This window comes from Penicillium malachiteum (assembly GCF_028827825.1).
Source record: "Penicillium malachiteum strain IBT 17515 chromosome Unknown utg000005l:1.0-9002435.0:326005.0-9005861.0, whole genome shotgun sequence".
NCBI classification, from domain to species: Eukaryota; Fungi; Ascomycota; class Eurotiomycetes; order Eurotiales; family Aspergillaceae; genus Penicillium; species Penicillium malachiteum.
In genome coordinates, this window is record NW_026643099.1 from 578,800 (window position 1) to 598,522 (window position 19,723).

At 47.8% G+C, this 19,723-nt stretch overlaps 8 protein-coding genes across 8 annotated transcripts; 4 read left to right on the forward strand and 4 right to left on the reverse strand.

Annotated features, from left to right (window-relative positions):
• Positions 1–147: 147 nt before the first annotated feature.
• vp16 (tethering complex subunit VPS16) lies at positions 148–2,923 on the forward strand (the record flags this gene model as incomplete). The annotated part of the gene is made up of 6 exons (XM_057093680.1): positions 148–325; positions 356–462; positions 528–656; positions 713–1,206; positions 1,255–2,620; positions 2,675–2,923. 6 exons carry the CDS (start codon positions 148–150, stop codon positions 2,921–2,923), a joined length of 2,523 nt encoding a protein of 840 aa, XP_056939651.1.
• A 36-nt stretch (positions 2,924–2,959) lies between these two features.
• On the reverse strand, positions 2,960–3,601 carry N7483_010254 (Alb1 domain-containing protein; the record flags this gene model as incomplete). The annotated part of the gene is made up of 3 exons (XM_057093681.1): positions 2,960–3,163; positions 3,233–3,519; positions 3,586–3,601. The coding sequence occupies 3 exons, from the start codon at positions 3,599–3,601 to the stop codon at positions 2,960–2,962; spliced, it is 507 nt and encodes a 168-aa protein (XP_056939652.1).
• Positions 3,602–3,854: 253 nt separating this feature from the next.
• N7483_010255 (ubiquitin-specific protease UBP1) lies at positions 3,855–5,912 on the forward strand (the record flags this gene model as incomplete). Its single annotated transcript, XM_057093682.1, has 1 exon — positions 3,855–5,912. The coding sequence occupies one exon, from the start codon at positions 3,855–3,857 to the stop codon at positions 5,910–5,912; it is 2,058 nt and encodes a 685-aa protein (XP_056939653.1).
• Positions 5,913–6,687: 775 nt separating this feature from the next.
• Positions 6,688–8,592, reverse strand: N7483_010256 (FHA domain protein; the record flags this gene model as incomplete). Its single annotated transcript, XM_057093683.1, has 3 exons — positions 6,688–7,317; positions 7,345–7,441; positions 7,568–8,592. 3 exons carry the CDS (start codon positions 8,590–8,592, stop codon positions 6,688–6,690), a joined length of 1,752 nt encoding a protein of 583 aa, XP_056939654.1.
• A 1,760-nt stretch (positions 8,593–10,352) lies between these two features.
• vac8 (protein anchor VAC8) lies at positions 10,353–12,394 on the forward strand (the record flags this gene model as incomplete). Its single annotated transcript, XM_057093684.1, has 6 exons — positions 10,353–10,520; positions 10,621–10,741; positions 10,793–10,906; positions 10,959–11,204; positions 11,258–12,007; positions 12,063–12,394. 6 exons carry the CDS (start codon positions 10,353–10,355, stop codon positions 12,392–12,394), a joined length of 1,731 nt encoding a protein of 576 aa, XP_056939655.1.
• A 597-nt stretch (positions 12,395–12,991) lies between these two features.
• N7483_010258 (exosome non-catalytic core subunit CSL4) lies at positions 12,992–13,693 on the forward strand (the record flags this gene model as incomplete). Its single annotated transcript, XM_057093685.1, has 1 exon — positions 12,992–13,693. One exon carries the CDS (start codon positions 12,992–12,994, stop codon positions 13,691–13,693), a length of 702 nt encoding a protein of 233 aa, XP_056939656.1.
• Positions 13,694–14,829: 1,136 nt separating this feature from the next.
• On the reverse strand, positions 14,830–18,443 carry N7483_010259 (GTPase RIA1; the record flags this gene model as incomplete). Its single annotated transcript, XM_057093686.1, has 6 exons — positions 14,830–15,209; positions 15,288–15,613; positions 15,680–17,212; positions 17,278–18,209; positions 18,295–18,315; positions 18,381–18,443. 6 exons carry the CDS (start codon positions 18,441–18,443, stop codon positions 14,830–14,832), a joined length of 3,255 nt encoding a protein of 1,084 aa, XP_056939657.1.
• A 404-nt stretch (positions 18,444–18,847) lies between these two features.
• N7483_010260 (DUF4604 domain-containing protein) lies at positions 18,848–19,403 on the reverse strand (the record flags this gene model as incomplete). The annotated part of the gene is made up of 2 exons (XM_057093687.1): positions 18,848–19,293; positions 19,376–19,403. 2 exons carry the CDS (start codon positions 19,401–19,403, stop codon positions 18,848–18,850), a joined length of 474 nt encoding a protein of 157 aa, XP_056939658.1.
• Between the last annotated feature and the right edge of the window lie 320 nt (positions 19,404–19,723).

The following is a 19,723-nucleotide window of genomic DNA, read 5'->3' on the forward strand; positions in this document are numbered from 1 at the left end:
TGTGATAAAGCTTCCTAAACGGGACTAGCGTAGATGGCCCCCGTGGGCAACTGCGCTTCAACCTTGATCCGTCACCAACATCAACACGGGGACATGGGTGTATGGTCTTTCAAAGACCATCTTGTATGATCCATCAACACTTCCGGAATGGCACCTTCAAATCCTCTTGCCAATTGGGAGAAGCTTGGCGACAGCTTTTATCGCAAAATCCCTGTATATGATGCGATCTTCGAGGATGACGTTGAATTAGAGAACTACATCGTCGCGGGGGGCACCATACGGTGGAGCCATTGGTATGCATCAGATTCTGGCCTTGAAAAAAATAGTTAGCTAAATTGTGGTTCTCCTCTTGCAGCGCTCTATCGTGATGAGAGCAAACCTATCAGATTGCGGGATACACAGGGATCACAATCAAGCGTGGATGTTTATTCTTGTTCAGGCAAGCTGATTAACCGAATTAATGTGAGCTGAATATTCAAATGTTCTTCTCGGTAATCTCCAGAAATGTATTAACTGTTTTGCTGCAGTGGGAGCAAGCAACTATTCGTGGAATCGGCTGGTCCGATAAGGAGGAGCTCTTGCTAGTTGCCGAGGATGGCACTGTCCGCCGCTATTTCGGCTTGGATGGCGATTTCACCTCTTTTTCTCTTGGCAGTGTAATATCACCTTTAAGTTCTGGACAAATTCATTGGATTCAAGCTAACAATAACAGGGTGCGGAAGAATATGGTGTGAGAGCCTGTCAGTTTTGGGCATCAGGTCTCGTAGCATTGCTGTCCAACAACCAGCTCATTGCAGTCTCAAAGTATGATGAGCCGCGACCTAGGCTTCTTGCTCCTTGTCCTGAAGGCGAAGTCTCTTCGTGGGCATTGATTCCCCCAGCACATACCCTTTCACGTTCAGTTGAGGTCTTGCTCGCAGTTGACCGCACGGTCTATTTGGTTGACTCCACTGAAGCAGAGGACAAGATCCTCCAAGATGGACCATTCAAGCACGTTAGCGTGTCCCCAACTGGACGGTTTGTTGCACTGTTTACCTCTGATGGTAAACTCTGGGTTGTCAGCAATGATTTCCAGAATAAGCTCAGCGAGTACGATTCAAAGTCTCGAGTGCCTCCTAGCACAGTCAGTTGGTGCGGAGACGATGCAGTTATTCTCGCTTGGGAAGATGAGATCCATTTGATCGGACCTAGTGGGGCCGCGTCAAAGTAAGTCAACTCAATACTGATCTAAGATAATAATTGACCCGTGGATAGATACTACTACGATGGCCGTGTGCACGTCATATCTGAGTTTGACGGAGTTCGTCTGCTCACAAATGATACCTGCGAGTTTCTTCACAAAGTTCACGATGTTACAGAGGAGATTTTCCGACTTGGTTCTTCTTCTCCTGCCTCTGTGCTCCTCGATTCCGTAGATCAGTTAGAGAAGAAATCACCCAAGGCGGATGAAAACATACAGCGAATCCGCCCAAGTCTCCCAGCAGCTGTTGACTCATGTATCAAAGCTGCAGGTCACGAATTCGATGCTTACTGGCAGAAGCGGCTGTTAAAGGCAGCATCGTTTGGCAAATCTGCACTAGAGCTCTACAATAGTGACGAATTTGTTGAAATGACAGAGAAGCTCAGAGTCTTGACTGCGTTGAGGGATTACCAAGTCGGCTTACCATTATCATATGATCAATATCTCCGTCTCAGCCCAGAGGGTCTTATTGAACGTCTGATCAGCCGGCATGAATACCTTTTGGCAATCAGGGTATCCGACTATCTCCAAATACCTGCTGATCGCATCTATGTTCACTGGGCGAGCCAAAAAGTCCGGATATCCACAGTCGACGATGAAGCAGTATGCAAGCTCATTGTTCAAAGACTGGAGGGGAAGCCAGGTATTTCTTTTGAGGTTATTGCACAGGCAGCTTACGATGAAGGCCGATCACATCTCGCTACACAGCTGCTCAACCACGAGCCTCGAGCTGGCAAGCAGGTTCCATTGTTGTTAAACATGGAGGAAGATGAACTTGCTTTGGACAAGGCCATTGAAAGCGGCGATGACGACTTAGTGAACTTCGTGCTTTTGCACCTAAAGAGCAAGATCCCCCTAGCAAGCTTCTTCCGAATGATCAATACTCGGCCTATGGCATCTGCATTGGTTGAAACCGCAGCGCGAGATGAAGACACTGAACTTCTTAAAGATCTCTACTACCAGGATGATCGGCCTATTGATGGATCTAATGCACTATTGTCCGAAGCGCTACGGGGGACAGATCCACAACGTACAGCAGAGAAGCTAGTTCTTGCATCACGTCTGTTGTCAGACTCGAAGGACCCAACAGTTATTCTACAACAGAAAATGATCTCAGAGGCGTCTCAGCTTCTCAAGGCGCAGGAATCACTGGACAAAGATCTGGCCGATCGTTCAGAGTTCTTGGGTCTCAGTTTGAACGAAACAATCTACAGGCTTGTTCGAGCCGGCTACGGGAAAAGAGCTCAGAAGATGCAGGCCGAGTTTAAGATGTCCGAAAAGACCTACTGGTGGTTGCGCCTGAGAGCCTTGGTTGCCAAACGCGACTGGGGCGAACTAGAGGAAATTGGCAGGAATAAGAAGTCCCCTATCGGTTGGGAGGTAAGATCTTCGAATGAGGAAATGCTTTTTATTGATGCTGATACAAAATAACAGCCTTTCTACAACGAGGTCCTAGGCGCTGGAAACACAAAATTGGCTTCAGTGTTCATTCCCAAGTGTACAACCTCCGACGTTTCGGAACGGGTTGAAATGTGGGTAAAGTGCGGCATGATCGTCAAGGCGGGAGAGGAGGCACAAAAGGCCAAGGATATCAACGCCCTTGAAATCCTTAGGACCAAGGCGTCTGGCCCTGCAATTGCGGAGATCGAGCGCATGATCAATCAGCTCAGGCCGCGGAAATAAACTTGCAGATGGTTCGGGAGTCGTGAGGTGGTATGTTCAGGTAATCTCATCATAGTCATCAGTGGGCGCAGGATCCTCTAACCCCGCGTTTGTTGATTGGGACACAAAGGGATTCGGTTTTGATTTCATGGGTTCAGTCTCTGCATCCATGTCATCATCATCCTCGTCGTCATACTCTTCATTGTCCTTCTGGATAGCAGCGAAAGCCGATGCCTTGGTGTTCAGAGCTTCCCAATCGGCCTATCATTTGTTCCTTTGTCAGTTCATTTATACCCAAAGTAGATGAGAATCTCATTGGAGAATACATACACTTCGTTCTTTAACGCTCTTTGCACGACCTACACTTTTCGCCTTCTTGATTTCTAACTGATCCAACACAGCTTCTGCCCGGTCCATGCCTTTTTGCTGTCTCAAGCGCTGTGCCCTGGTCATCTTCTTCCCCTTCTGTTTCTTCTGAATGCCAGAAGTACGGCGCTCGGCCAAGACAGAAGGCCGTTCAGCGGTTGGCGATTCAGCTCGAGGGGCAGATCTCAAAGACCGATCTAGCTCCAAGCTCGGCGAGGCAGCTCGGCGAGCCGCGCGAGTGTTAGCATTGGCTGGGGAATAGTTAGAATCCTCATCATTTTTTTTTAGAAATAAATTCTGAAATAGGCGCAACTCACGTTTGCTCTTAGCCATGGTGTGATATTTGTTTAGAGTAAGAATCTGTGTGGAGACCTCGATATCGATAACAGAAAATTTTGCGGAGGGCGCGATAAACCTAAAGCGCAGCCCCGGAAAAGCCAACCCTGTTTGTATATACTCCTTCAACCTGACCTTCTCCACCCTGTCTCGCCAGGCCTTCTTGCCACTTTTACTCTTCCAATTTTTGGCTCATGCTTAACAGAACCTCTTCCTGCTGCGGCACTTCTTGTGGTTTTTGTTTTCCGCCATGAATGCTCGCAGAGAGGGTGCCAATATCTTCTCAACCGGCCCCATTCATTATTACGCAAGCACAAACAGCCACCATGAGACAGCTCCCACGACACTGCAGAACAACCAAACGTTAGGCTACCTCCTCCTCGCACTTCTTTCTATCTATCTCCTCTTCGACCACTTCGGGCTTGCACCAGTCTCCTTGATCCAGCTTGCCTGGAACGTTCTCGTTTTTTTAACGCCATCTTGGATTATTGTCGCATTGGACACCCGCATGTCACCGTCCGAATCCTCCCCTTCCAGTTATTCTCCGATGACATTCCATGCCAAAAATGAGGCAATGCAGCGTATCTTCGGTCTTGACGACAACTCATTTCCAGCATTTCGTCGTTCGCGGTCTTTGTCGGGTCTCGGAAGCGCCCTCCTAGGTCACAGCCAAGATGCCATTCCCCCAGGACTTGGAAACTGGGATAATTCTTGCTATCAGAACAGCATCATTCAAGGACTCGCTTCGTTAAAATCTCTGTCTGAATTTCTCGTACAGAATGTTGAGGCTTTGGCTGACAAGGGCTCAATTTCCACTCACCGAGCACTGAGAGGGATAATTGAGCACTTGAACAGTGCCTCAAACTATGGACATAAGCTGTGGATTCCCTCGGACCTGAAGTCCATGAGCAGCTGGCAACAGCAAGATGCACAAGAATATTTCTCCAAATTGGTGGATCAAATCGACATTGAAGTTCAGCATGCTTCGCGCGGACAAACCAGGAACATGGGCTTGAAAACGATCGGTCGAGAGGAAAGCATCCTCAAGGATTTTTGTGAAAACAAGACGGAGATCGACGGCACTTCTGATAAACAACCATCATTCCGTAATCCAATGGAAGGTCTGCTTGCTCAGCGAGTAGGTTGTATGAAGTGCGGTTGGACTGAAGGGTTATCGCTCATCCCGTTCAACTGCCTCACTGTACCGCTTGGTGGACAGCATGAGTATGATATTCGTGAATGCTTGGATCAATACATGGCTCTGGAACCAATCGAGGGAGTAGAATGCGCCAAATGCACATTGTTGCGCGTTCGAGAGCAACTAATCAATCTCCTCGATGGGTTATCCGAAGATACGAACTCAGATAGTCCGCAAAAATCTGCTCTGCCCGATGCAGTACGAGATTCCGCACAAGCACGGCTTGAGTCTGTGACTGCTGCCTTGGAAGGAGACGACTTCGCTGAAAAGACACTCACCGAAAAGTGCCACATCCCTTCAAAGAATCGCGTCTCCGCCACTAAGTCCAGGCAGGCAGTGATTGCGCGCGCACCGCAATGCTTAGTCGTTCATATCAACCGTAGTCTTTTTGACGAGATGACCGGGATGCTGAGAAAGAATTATGCGGCGGTTAAATTTCCCAGGCACATGGACTTGAACGACTGGTGCCTCGGAACCCAAAATGGCAGATCCGATGATGCTCCTGAACAATGGGAGACAAATCCCTCCGAATCCATGCTCCCTGCACCTGGCCAAGCAGTCCGCCTTCCCAGCAGACATTATGAGCTACGAGCAATCATTACACACTACGGCCGACATGAGAATGGTCACTACATCTGTTATCGCAAATACCCGACTTCTGTTTTTCCGGCTCCTGTTCCTGATGAGGTACTTCAAGCAGAAGGAGACAAGGAGAAGCCTGAGCGTTGGTACCGACTCAGTGACGATGATGTGCAGATGGTCAGTGAAGGCCATGTGATGTCTCAAGGGGGTGCTTTTATGCTTTTCTACGAAGCTGTTGAAGAGCTTGATTCACTTCCTACACAACCTGAAGTCGAGTCACCGGAAACAGTACCCATCGAAACTGCCGAATCGGTCTCTAATTACACCGAGACTATGTCAGTGACAAGCACCATCACAGACGCTGATTCGGATACATCTCGCGCAACCAGCGTCTCGGCACCTGACCATTCCATGCCTGTTGAAGATTTTAAGCCGGCTGTTCCATCTCTTAGGGCCTCAAATATGCGTGACATCGAATTGTCGAGCTCAACCGACAACCTAGATTCACCTTCCATGGTTACTGCATAATGATCACCCATCCCTCCGTATTTTTTTTCTTGTTTTTTTTCACGACTAACAAAGTCGCATTCTGCAGTCAGCCACTGCATCACGATGATACCCGAGGCATAATGATATTCAATTTTACTTTCTGGCGTTTACATAGGAGCCCCGGGGCCAGTAACTTCTTTAACCTTGTTCCTTGGAAATATGTACTTTTATCGCACTCTGGAACACTTGACATGATTTTTATAGAACGGGTCTCTCTTACGTCGCAACCTAAAGTTCTTTCCCCTTTGCCACTGGCAAAACCCCGATATCAATAGTACTCGAGTCTATAGACTTCTGCGGGTATCGGACATCATCACGACCTCGGGATACTACTATCTACATAAGCAAATAAGTTAAAAGCAAATGAATAACCTTAAGATTTGCTAGATTGTGTGATAGAAAGCGCCAGTCTCGATATGAATCACTGGCGACAAAGACGGCAAGACCAGTCGAAACAAAGTTCCCATGTCGCCTGACATATCACCAAGAGATAAAGAAGAGACCAGATTGCTGAAGGGGTATATCGAACAATGGGGGAAGGAAACAAAAGGAAACGCCGAATTGCCATGATAAATCAAATTGTGAGAAAGAGGATATAATATGAGCGCTATCGAGGAAATGTGGTAGATGCATGTATCAAATCTGCCAGAGTTCGAAATTTGGACCGAAATGAACAAGAATATGTCAGGTATTAAAGGACGAGAAGTTGATTCATAGATCCCAGGCCCCATAAATTGTATATGGAATGAATAGATCAGCGTACCCCTGCACGACCATCAAAGGCAAGTGGACCAGAGTCATTTCGAGGAGTCAAGGGGTTATCATCAGAGGTCTCTGAGCGATTTGGCGTATCGACACGGAGGTGAGAACCAAGTGGGACATTGAGAGGTTGGGTAGGCTGCCAGCCCGGGATATGAGTAGCAGCACTTCGCACGAGATCGTCATTACTGCCACTAGGGGCGGGGGAGTCTGTGCTTCTGCTATCCTCTGTATCCAAATCGGGTCTCTCATTCAAATGCATGTTCTCCACATCGGTCACCAAGTCAGGCTCCTCTGGAATACTATCATGCTGACTGCGGTTTTCGATATCATCGTTGGCGATACCAGTCAAGACACCATTAGTGGGAACATTGGCTGGTGACTGTGTCGCTGAGCGAGAATCCTGGGCATTGGCAATCTCAGTAGCTGGTGTTGAAATATCTTTGGCCTGGTTGCCCTCGGCCTCATAATCATTTGTGTCGTCAACTTCAGCACTCAAATCGGTAAAAGCACGACAGTTCGGACACTGAAACATGGGATAATCGGGAGAGTGAAGAAGACGACTGATGCATTTGTAATGCCAAACATGAGCACAAGCCGCCATAAAAAGACATTGATATGGTCGCTAAATGGAAGTTAGTAAGATATTCACAAAAAGTGGACCTGGAACAACGAACCAATACAGAACCAAGGCAGATAGAGCATTCTCGGCAACCGGAATAATCGGATGTTTCTCCCTTCCCCAGATTCTTGATAAGACTTTCTGTGTTTTTGCTGTCATATGGTGAGTAAATAACGACAAAAAGGCGAAGACAACGGGACGATATAAGAAAAAGCAAGAACTAGAGTGTTGAATATGGGAGAGGGTATCATACTTGAACTCATTGGGTTGCTGCTGCCAAGAGCGATTACACTCAATACGAATTCGCACACAACGGAAGATCATTTCCTCGCCTCCCCGAAAATCAATTCCTAGCTGCACAATATCTCCATCCTTGATAGAATACAGACGAGAAACCATATTGGGTTGACTAAGGCGCATATGATTCAAAAAAGTCCCCGATGAACTACCCACATCTTTGACGTGCCACTGGCCATTGATGTACATGAACTCGCAATGCTTGCGGCTCACTACCTTGGATTTAAATCCAACGGGGGCATCTGATGGCTCAGTGGGATTTGGAACTGGAATTCCATCCCGCTCAGAGTAGCGACCGACTCGAACCACACAACTCTCGGATGGAAGTGTCCGACTGACTGGCACAAAGGGTAATGAAGGCCGCGAGTTTTGGAAGGTGTCTTGGTAAGGGAAAAATCGAATCGTGGCTCGCTTGGATTTGTTGGGGTTCTGCGAATCAGTCGGGGTTGGGCTCGGGAGGTCTAAATGATCACTTGGCACAGGTGGTTCGGGCGATGAGGTTGGTGCGGGGGTCGGTGTGGGTGTCAGAGGGACTACTGGCACTGGCGGTGCAGCAGATTGAGCCTGCGATTCTGGGGTCACTGTACGACCTGCTCGAACTCCACGACCAGATACAGCAGACACACTTCGAAGTCGGGCCATATTTGATGAGAGAGTTCTAGGTTCACTAGAAGGGGAAGACGTGGAGTCGGGAGATGATGCTAGATCATTAGCCCGCTGACTAGAGTCGGGCGCTGTGGTATAGCGAGACAAAGCTGACGAGGCAGCGTCTGGGGAAAAATTCAGATCCTGAGCCTGGGGACAGTCGCCTGATGTTGGCGCTAGCCAAGAAAGTCGATTGGATAAAGATTGGCGACGGCCCCGTTGCCCACTTGGGGATGAGAGGTTTGAGGTGTATGCGCGGAGTTGACTGAAGCGGCGGAGACGCCCCGGTCGAGAGGAGTCGGGCAATGTGGAGGCGGTGGCGGTTGAAGTAGACATGGTCAATTTTCTATGCACCAAGATAGAACCTGGTAGCCTAGATTGTTTTGTCTTCGATCTTTTTGCTTTTTCTGTCCTTGTTTCTTCTTTTCTTTTTCCTCGATCTTGATCTGGTAGTGAAACCTAAATCCCTTGTGTGTGGGGGGAATTAAAGAGAGAGAAAGAAAGGAATGTAGCAGATAGGGCCGAGGGATCTGCAACTGGACTAAGAGAAGCGAGTTTGGAAATGATTCAAGTCATACTAGATGAGATCGTAGAGAGCAAGGAGGTTTAAAAGATAAAGAAGAAGAAGAAGAAGAAGAAGAAGGAAATAGGAGAGGAATTTTAAAAAGGAAGAAAGGATTCATGGAACCAAATGGGGCTTCCAAGTTGACCTCCAGGGCTTTAATATGAACAATGAACCAAATGGGCCCATTAAGCTCTTCTCCTAACTACTCCTACAGAATATGGGAGTCTGAGAACCTATCAAACCCTCTCGGTGAATCTTGCTAGTCATTTGCCTTCCATGTCGTATGCCACTTTTGCGGGGAAAAGAGCTTTTTTAGCCTCTCTTGCTTTAGCCGAAGGTGAATCCATGCCCTTTTCAAAATTGTCCACTGATCGTTTCACGCGAATAAGTCTCAGACCTTCAGGTTCATATCACCCTCATGTTATCCTTTGGATGTTTCTTGTTCTTCACGCGATTCATCTGGTGATCATCTGCATCAGCACGAGGTATCCTCATCACAAGGCAAAATGGGGGGAATGGGGGAGACGTCATTGGATCCGCGCTGCACAGACCCACTCGGGAGGCTGGTCGTAGAGGGATTGAGACACGGGAGTAAGTGGTATTAAGTGGCAAGCTCAATATATATAAACCATGTGCGATGGCTTAGTTGAATATGCGGAAGCCTTCCAGAATCATATCTTGTTTGGTAATCCAGACATGGGATATGATATGATGGTGAACTTCAAGTTCCATGGAAGGCACTTGACGTTGAAAAGATCCATATCAAGATTGCCTATGGCATGTTAGTGGATCAAAGTACTTGGCTCCGTAGATAACGGTCTCCAAAGCAGATACTCCCGATATTCCTAGGTTGTATCATTTGGAAGATCTGCAACTACATCTTGTGATGTTTCGGAATCATGGTCTTGATGTCCATGACTTGAACATAAGGAGTGGAGAAACGATATACATGTCGAATGAATGCCGTGGTTCCCATTGGTGGTAGCTGCGGATGGACTTGGGGGAGCTCCCGTTATCAAGGAGATGGGATGGGAAATGAAGAGAATAATCTCATATTCATAGTAAAAAGATGAATCAAGATAGAGATGTTAAGAAAGGATAAATAGTGATTGAACCAAAAAAAAAATACAGATTGAAGAACTCGTGATCTACACGGGTTGGAGGGGGGAAAAGAGAAAGGAAACTAGTGAGAAAGAGCTCAAGTGCTTCCCCTACCGTCCTTTCCTTCCCCCCTCTCTCCTTCTCCAAATCTACCATATACATCTAAGGGGGCGCAATTCCAAATCTCACTTCCCAACTTTCTTTGAACCTTCGGAGAGATAGAAAGAGATATTATAACTCGAGACGCCATCACGCGCTCTGCTGTGTTCCCCAACCCCCGAGAGAGAGAAAAAAAAAAGCTTCGTTACCAGCCATCGCTGAAACCTCCATCAACTTCTACCCCCCGCAGAAATCTGACGATCCCATTCCCCACGAATCTTTCGCATATCCAAAACAGTGCACGCCCTGATGCGGGCCTGTTGAAGGAGGCATGAGTGGAATCGCAGCCACCTGTCTGTCATGCCTATCGGCGGTTGACCGATGGTGTCATATCACGGCCTGCCTCGGAGCTGGCCGTGCCCGAGATGGCATTTACGAAACCACCTTGGCAGACAATGAACGGGAAGCGGTCTCAGACTTATTGGGATATTTGGAAAATGTACGTGGACTTCCAGAGATTTAGCGGAATAAATCTGTTTCGCGGTCGCATACCTTCGTTGTTCATAGCTAACCTCCCATTCTCTTTTCCCCCTGCACAGCGCGCCGAGACCGATTTTTTCTCTGGAGAACCACTGAGGGCCTTGAGCACTCTAGTATATTCCGATAATATTGATTTACAAAGGAGTGCCAGTCTGACATTCGCCGAAATCACTGAACGAGGTACGTGGAAACGGATGATCGTGACGATACGAGATCCTAACGTGTTGGTAGATGTCCGAGAGGTTGATCGCGATACCCTCGAACCCATCCTGTTTCTGTTACAGAGCTCCGATCTCGAGGTCCAGCGAGCTGCCAGTGCAGCCCTGGGCAACCTTGCCGTCAATGGTTTGTCAACCCCCGGTTTCAGATTAATGATCCCGCACTGACCCAGACACAGGTGAAAACAAGGTCTTGATCGTCGCCCTCGGAGGGCTGGCCCCTCTGATCCGCCAGATGATGTCGCCAAATGTGGAGGTCCAGTGCAACGCGGTCGGATGTATCACCAATCTAGCTACACATGAGGAGAATAAGGCCAAGATCGCTCGATCGGGGGCACTGGGTCCACTGATCCGCCTGGCCAAGTCAAAGGATATGCGTGTTCAGCGTAATGCGACCGGAGCGCTACTTAATATGACCCATTCTGGTAAGAAACCTTGATCACCCTCTTTAGTCGCAAACTTCTCATCCCATATCTAGACGATAACCGACAGCAACTTGTCAACGCCGGTGCGATCCCGGTCCTTGTCCACCTCCTTTCGTCCCCTGACGTTGATGTCCAATACTACTGCACCACCGCGCTCAGTAATATCGCTGTCGATTCAACCAATCGCAAGCGCCTGGCTCAGACTGAGTCGCGTTTGGTTCAATCCTTGGTTCACTTGATGGACTCATCTACCCCCAAAGTCCAGTGCCAAGCTGCACTCGCCCTCCGCAACCTGGCTTCCGATGAGAAATATCAACTGGAGATTGTGCGCGCAAAGGGACTTTCTCCTCTCTTGCGACTTCTTCAGTCATCCTATCTCCCGTTGATACTCTCTGCTGTTGCTTGCATCCGCAACATCTCTATCCACCCCCTCAACGAGTCTCCGATCATTGAAGCAGGCTTCCTCAAGCCGTTGGTAGACTTACTTGGTACCACCGACAATGAGGAGATCCAGTGCCATGCTATTTCCACACTCCGTAACCTTGCAGCTAGCTCCGATCGCAATAAGGAGCTTGTTCTGCAGGCTGGTGCTGTTCAGAAATGCAAGGATCTAGTTCTCCGAGTCCCTCTTACTGTTCAATCTGAAATGACTGCCGCCATTGCCGTACTTGCCCTTAGCGATGAGCTGAAGCCTCACCTACTCAATCTTGGAGTATTTGATGTCTTGATTCCATTGACAAACTCCGAGAGCGTTGAGGTGCAAGGAAACAGCGCAGCAGCTTTGGGTAATCTTTCATCTAAAGGTATGTTTTCTCTGAGCTTCTCTTCCTTTTTGAGATTCATGACTAACAAAACTAGTGGGAGACTATACAATCTTCGTTCGGAATTGGTCCGAGCCAAATGGCGGTATACATGGTTACCTGCAGCGATTCCTCGCAAGCGGTGACCCAACTTTCCAGCATATTGCCATCTGGACTCTTCTCCAGCTTGTGGAATCGGAAGACAAGAAACTAATAGGGTACATTTCCAAGTCGGATGACATTATACAAATGGTCAAGTCAATCTCCGACAAGAACATTGAATCGGACGAGGAAGATGGTGAAGATGGCGAGGGAGAAGTGATTGCCCTCGCTCGGCGATGTCTGGATCTCCTTGGAGCAGGTCCCAAACAGACCCTTGTCGAGGCCTAAGATCCTGCAAGCCTTTATATATTCTAACGTGTGCTAGTCCCTTATTTTCGGTCCTTTTGTTACATGACCTTGACCACTCCCAGTGTTATATTCCTCACTGTTCTTTTTCCTCTAGGTGTTAGTATGGGCATTGAATGCTTTTGTTCTCAATTCAGCTGAGTTGAATTTCTTGACAGCGGGCATCTGGAGTGAGAACAGTTTTCTTTATGATGTCTCCATTCACTTTTGTTTCTTCTATGTCTATGATATTGTTTGGGTCGGTGCTTCTCTGTTTTTTTGGGTTGTTACGCATACACCGTGTATTCATGCTAGATATGGGCTTCAAGTTTCCTATAATTAAACCGTCTCGAGCATGAAGTGTCCAAGATCGGATGATAGACTTAATATCTCCCAATCAGAATTATGTAGAAAGCAAATAGGTATTTTACTTACCATGTATGTGTGTGCATTGTTGGTCGACCTGATTGCATAGAGACGAAGCGGAAGCGGAGTGGAAGGCGGTGAAACCTACTTCCGTGCCGTGCATAGAAGCTCCAGGACAAAAAATTACTTTCTACAGCTTCAACCTCACTCTTTTTTCTTTATCAGCAGGACACAATGGCCTCAACTATCCCAACTGTGGCAATTCCAGGCCAAATCCTGGGTCCTGCTACGTTCTACTCAGCTGGACCTGGTACCCATATTTCAGAGAATAATATCTACGCCTCCATTGCTGGACCTGTCATCGTGGATCCAGCCCAGACTAAAACACAAAAGAAATCAACTCTACGAGTCGCGCGGGACTTGCTAGATTCAAAGCGACCTCCCGTTCAAAAACCAAGATTCAATACCCTCCCTGCCGTCGACTCCCTCGTACTAGCTCGCGTTACCCGAGTACAACGGCGTCAGGCTACCGTCGCCATTCTTGCTGTTCTGGATGATGTCTCATTTGACCCCTCCCAATACACCCCAGACAATGAAAAATTTGCCTCTGCCTTGACCGTTGCTCCCAATCCAGAGAACCACAATAACACCGACGAGCTGCGCTTCCAAGGCTTGATTCGCAAGGAGGACGTTCGTGCCGTTGAGAAAGACCGCGTTGTCATGGAGGAGATGTTCCGTGTTGGAGATATTGTCCGAGGCTCGGTTGTCTCTATGGGTGACCAAAGCTTCTATTATATCACCACTGCTCGGAATGACCTTGGTGTTATCATGGCTCGCAGTGATGCTGGTAACATGATGTTCCCTGCCAGTTGGAAGGAAATGCGGGACCCCGTCACCAATGTTGCGGAGCCGAGAAAGGTTGCTCGACCACTGTGAGGATCCGGCTTGGATGCCGGTGAAATCGGCTTTCCTCTCTACGGACACCGTTACACGGTATGAGTGGCGGTTGAAGAACCCGTGTACAGTCTCATTCTTCTCCTCTTATCAAGCTATTATTGCATGTGATATGCGCAGGCACTACCCAGCCTGAGACTATTGTGTATCCCTCCGCTTGTGACTGGGTTTCACAGTCCTGTCAGGGCATACGACTGGCATCAAATTGAATGTGTGGGGGTTTCACCTCAAAGTAACCAGTCGATACTATGGTTATCACCTCGGTGTTTCATGGATCCAGATGCCTGAATGGTCTCATGCACAACATCCCTTTCTAGGGCACCGCCTCTCATGTCCTCAAGCTCTCTTGCCGTTGCTCACTAACCCAGAGCATTCAGCAATACGAATCTACCATTCCAAGGAGCATTTCAAATCTCCTGAAAAAATTATGATACCCACAAAGTTACGAATGCAAATAAACCTACCATGATTTCTGATATCCCTGGTAACCGCAGCATTGCATATCTCAGCATTTTGAGACGAAGCAAGTGTCTGTAACTCTTTACCTATCCCTTGTAGATTGCCGTTCAGGCGCCTCCTTAGTATACACGGTCGTGACCTTTCCATGTCGGGCTGTGTTTGTCATTGGAGGTAGATTAAAGGTTTTCCTTTTGGATTCGCGCGGGACTCTCATCCTTGCGAACCACCTTCTACTACTTTCTTGTACTTGATCTATGATTAGGAAGATGATCTTGAGGTGGTTAAATTTCGGTTTAGTGTTTAGTTAGTATTCATGAGATATCAATATTCATAATCAATACTTCGAAGGTCCTTGTTTTTGTGCAAATAACTTGCAGTTCCGGACATCTGGAATTTCTGAGTTCAAATGTTGGGTTGAAAGTGCACTCGTGTGTCCAATGCCTAGTATTCAAGTTGAGGTATATGTTGCCCTAAAACTGACCTCGGGAACATTTGAATGTTTTAGTACTCCGAGTCTGCACTCATGTCATTCAAAGTCTTTACTTTCTCGAGGGCTTCAGAGAATTTGGTAAAAATGGTTAACAAAATTTTTAATTCATATCCACACTATGTATTCATATGACATCCAACAAGCATCATGAACAAAAAAGGCCAAAAGACTACTTCTTCAGCGTCTTCTGCTTCTCCGCATCAATCAATTTCCGTCCCTGGACAACAAGTCCCTTCCTGTTTCGCACAGCATCCATATATCTCTTCGCAACATTCTCACGATCCGCAAGCTCACCCAGATCCTCCAGCTCCTCCTCGGTAGCGGGAACCCAGAAGGGATCCTCATCTAGGGCCTCAAAACCTGCAAAGATAAGTTGTGGCTGAGCGGCACCTGAAGTGCGCTTGCGAATCTCCTCGGCGAATCCGAAGGACTCGGCAACAGGGAGAACAGCGATGATGGTAAAGAAGGGGGTTCCTTCTTTCATGATTTCGGAGAGGATTCGGCCTCGGCGACGGGTGATAACACCGTAGACACGACCCAGGACCTCGGCTATAGGAAGATGAGAGTCAGCTTGGATATCCAGATACATATTTTTGTGGTATCACTTTAGAAGTAATGGAAACTTACTTGTTGCTTGGATTTCACAGCTGTACATCGCAAGCATGATTCTAGGACTCCAGTCTAGGAATCCCTGGGTAATTCCTTCACGGACCATTCTGATTGAGTCTCCAGTTAGACGACCCATGTCCAGCTCTTCTTTGGCGGCTTGCACGGAGATATCTTCCAGGAAGACGGCGACACCTTGCATGGGTTCTTGGCAGAGAGGACCTTGGCCTGTGGCGAGCTGGAAGGCGTATGCGATCTTATCGTTGAAATCGCGTACGAGGAGAGCTTGCTGAGCAGTGTTGTCATCGGATGAAACAGCAGAGTTTTGTTTCGGCTCATCGAGTAAACTGGTATCAGGAAAGTTAGCTGTCCGAAATCGTAGACGAGATCTCTTTTTAGTAGTATTGCCTTACAATTTCTCACAGGTGTTGACAGCAGTAGCATCAACGAGGATGTTAGGACCTGTTCTTCGGGGTCCGAAGGCTGTGATTCTGTCGACAACATTCTTCCATAGCTCCTTATCCTCCTTCACTTCTTCGTCAAATACCTTGCTCAACTCTTCACGGAATTCATTCAGCGAGAGGACGGCACCCTCGAGCGCTTCATCGGCAGCATCAACTTCTGCTGATATGGCTGGAGTGGCATTTTCTGAGGAAGGTTCGTCGGATTTTGTTGCTTCGGCACGCTTTTGTAACTGGAGCTGTTTGACGGTACCAGCCTGCTTGATAAGGAACTCGGTGACTACCTCTGGGAGTGGAACAACCCGCAGACGGAGTGTCATCTGTTTAGATGGAGATACTGACAACACTGTTCCACGGCCCAGCTCAGGGTTCTTCGGAGCAGCCATCTCGGGAGCGTTGACAATCGTCTCTCGGTAGGGCACAATAGCTTCGCCAGTCTGAATCTCACACCGGGCAAACCGTTCACGAAGATCTTTCACACAGCGCTCGAGGTGCAATTCACCAGCAGTGAGAATAACATGTTCACCGCTGGGAAGAACCTCGTACTGGGCACATGGGTCACTCTGTTCAAGAAGGCGAAGACCAGTAACCATTTTGCCCAGGTCAGCCGGATTAACTGGCTCCAGAGCGACACGCACAATGGGGGGAGTATTGAGGGAGACACCAGCCAAGTTGACACTTCCTTCTAGCTGACTGCAGAGTGTACCTGTTTTGAGCACATAACCTGCAAGACCTCCAATACCAAAGACAACGCCCGCCGGAACCGACTGAAGGGGCTCGAGACTTCGGCCCATGAGTAGATACAGGTCTGTAACGGTGACCTTTCTGGGCTCCGGACTGGCGTGTGGGTTGGATGGAGAAAACTTCGGTGGCAGCACATAGATGGAATCTCCAACAGAAAGAGTTCCTGAATAGAGTCGAGCAAAACCGATAAGGTGATCAGGGTCTTCCTTCTCGGCTTGTTCCTTCTCTGGTTCGTCTACCTCCCTGATCAACGAAGTATTCTCAAATGCCGATGTCATTCGGGCAAAGTCATCCGTCTGCCCTGCATTGGCTTCCGCCTGCATCTTTGCGATTTCCTCCCGCTTGCGACGGGCAATTTCTCGAGCCTCATCTGCAGTCATAGTAGCTCCACTGCGCTTTTTGCTTGCTGTCAACTCACTCTCAGGTATCGCCACCATCTTACTAACATATGCCACGACAGGCTCTTCGGGGCCAGTCTTGAAGTTGATCATAGCTTCTTTGACATTTTCAGAGACGTGCTTGGAGCCATGAGATGACTCAATCAGTTCTGGTAACCGTTCAGCTTGTGCGGCTTGAGGACTTGGGAGATATTCAATGACAGAAACCAGAACAGCTGTAGATAGTGGAAGCCAAGCTGAGAATAGCGTGCTCATAATGTTTCTAGGATCACGAGAGCGTAGAACATATGGCGGAATGGTGATGTTCAACGACTTTGTGATCTTCTCCAGAAGGACAGGATCGCTGAAAAGAGTTAGTATAAAGTTTTATCCTCGATTATGAGTGACTGAGAGATAATAAAATCTCACCCTTTTCCTTTTCCACCGCCCGTGGTTGCTTCGTAGGCAGCCCAGATGCTATCCAAAACCAACTGAACGAACATAGGTTTCAACGCCCGGCCCTTCAGATGCTTCTGGCCCAAAACTCGCTTGGTTTTTGGGTCTAGGTAAAAGTCGCCCCAGAGGACCTTCTCAAGCACCGTACGTTTGATTCCGAGTTTCTTCTCGTAGATAGCGGCGAATTGCCGGATCGTGAAAGCCCAGCCATCAACAGCGCTACAGAAGATGACGTTGTTCTTCTCCGGAGCAAAGTAAAGATCTTCATCATCACGCTCTTCAAACTCGGTGGCCTCGCTGATACTCGCGACAGATTCATCGTCCAAGGCTTGTTTCTTGGATTTACTAGCAGCAACATTGACACGGTCTTCCATTCGCTCGCGCCACTGCAAATCATCCTCCATTCGCTCGCCTTGGTAGAAACTACCAATCACAGCATTGACTTGCTCAAGGAGCCTACTGAGGTGTGCATAGGCTTCACTAGGGCTCATCATAAGTTCCGAGACAAGTCGATCCATCTTGTTAATAACCAAAATCGGCTTCAACTTCTCGACCCAGGACTGTCGAAGCACAGTCACTGTCTGGGAACAGACACCCTCAACAGCATCAACAAGAACAACGGCACCATCACAAAGTCGAGACGCTGTAGATACTTCACTGCTAAAGTCAATGTGACCCGGGGAATCGATCAAGTTGATCAGATACTCCTTGGCCACGGGAGCTGCGTCCGGTGCAGGACGACGAAGCATCGAGAAGAACAGGGAGATAGCCGATGATTCCATTGTAATACCTCGGAGCTGCTCGTCAGGACGAGAGTCCAGGTAGCGGATCTTACCCGCCAATTTTGGCGAGATGATGCCATTAGTAGCGATAAGGCTGTCTGTCAATGAAGTTTTTCCATGGTCCTATTTTTGCGCAATGACACATAGGCAATTATTAGAGCAATCCATCTGAATGCTAGGTAGCTCTTTTTCTTGGGTGATGGCTTACAACGTGCGCAAGAATGCAGATCTGAGCTAGGTTAGTATAGGCCGCGGACCTGACATCAGATAGTGGGATGGAGGGGCAAAGCTCACGTTTCGTATGTCGTCAGGTTTCCGCTGCAGGCGGACTAAGTCGTCGACATTAACGACCGGCATCTTGGGTAATTTACCGGTCCAAGTATCCGGGTTTAATTAAGAGGTTGAGGCAGGTATGGTGGAGAGTAAAGACTCGCCGAAGAAAAAAAAAGATTGGTAAGTGGGAAAATACAGGACGAACTGGGCCGATAACACAATTCCGGTTGGAAATTTTGTCGTCTCAAGGAAAGAGAGAAATATTATATATTTAATGATTTAAATAGTAGGACGTTCATTGCACTTGCATGGATTAATTTTATCTTGAGTAGATTTCTATCGCTTATGGTCTAATGCTGTGTGAGTGCTAATCATTCGTGTTGTTATATCCGTATTGACTCATGATGAATCATTCAGACTGACCAAATGAATATTCCACTCAGATCGAATTGCAGGGTATATTATTTGCATCATGGGGTATATCATATTCACTCATCATCAAATGATAGCTTGATCTTCTTCCCTTTCTTAGATTTTTTGGGCTTCTCGGTCGCTTTAGGTGTTTCCTCTGGCTCTGCCTTGTTCTCTTCCTCGCCCACCACTTTAGCCTGCTTTCGCTTGCGTTGGCCACCAACCTCAGTGAGATTGCTTTGTTTCACAGAGCTCTCCCCTTGTGTTTGTCCTTCCTCAGCTAGGGTTGGTCCCTTGGAAGTCCCATCCTCTTCCTTCGTGGTTTCGCCCTGAGCTAGCGCCTTGTATTCTTCCTTGGAGATGACTTCATTGCTCTCTTCATCAATGTATACAGGCTCGTCTTCTTCTTCGTCTTTGGGGTCCTTGGCTTTTCGAGGTCGTAGTGCAGGTTGCTCTAGGCGACCAGATGTATCACTGCCATACTGGCCCCGAAGCTTTTGTAAGAATGCGGGCTGTTTTGCCTCTAAATAGGAGAAAATGTAATTAGAAACACTTCCAACTTGAGTTGTGTGTCTATGAAAGCAGTGCTAGATAGCGGCACTCACCATAAGCAAACTGTGGGTTCTTTGGCATGGTCAAGACTTCACTGTTGAAGCTGGCTGTAGTCTCGTCGTCACATCAAACACATTCTGTGTCGTTGTCTTGATGAGTTGAATAGAATTTGTATATAATATGATATTTCAAGTCATCTATTATTGTTCCAATAATTCTCTCCAGTCAAGGTAGAACTGAAGGTAGTTTAAGGTGGACGGTCTTGCATATGATCAAGTCCGCGAACAGCTCGCGGGGCGCTAAACCGCATTGGGCCACATCGAAAAGTGCAAAGGAGCCGCTTCGCGCTCCAGCTCCTCTCATCGACCTTCTCCCCCACCCCCAATCCTCTTCAATTAAAT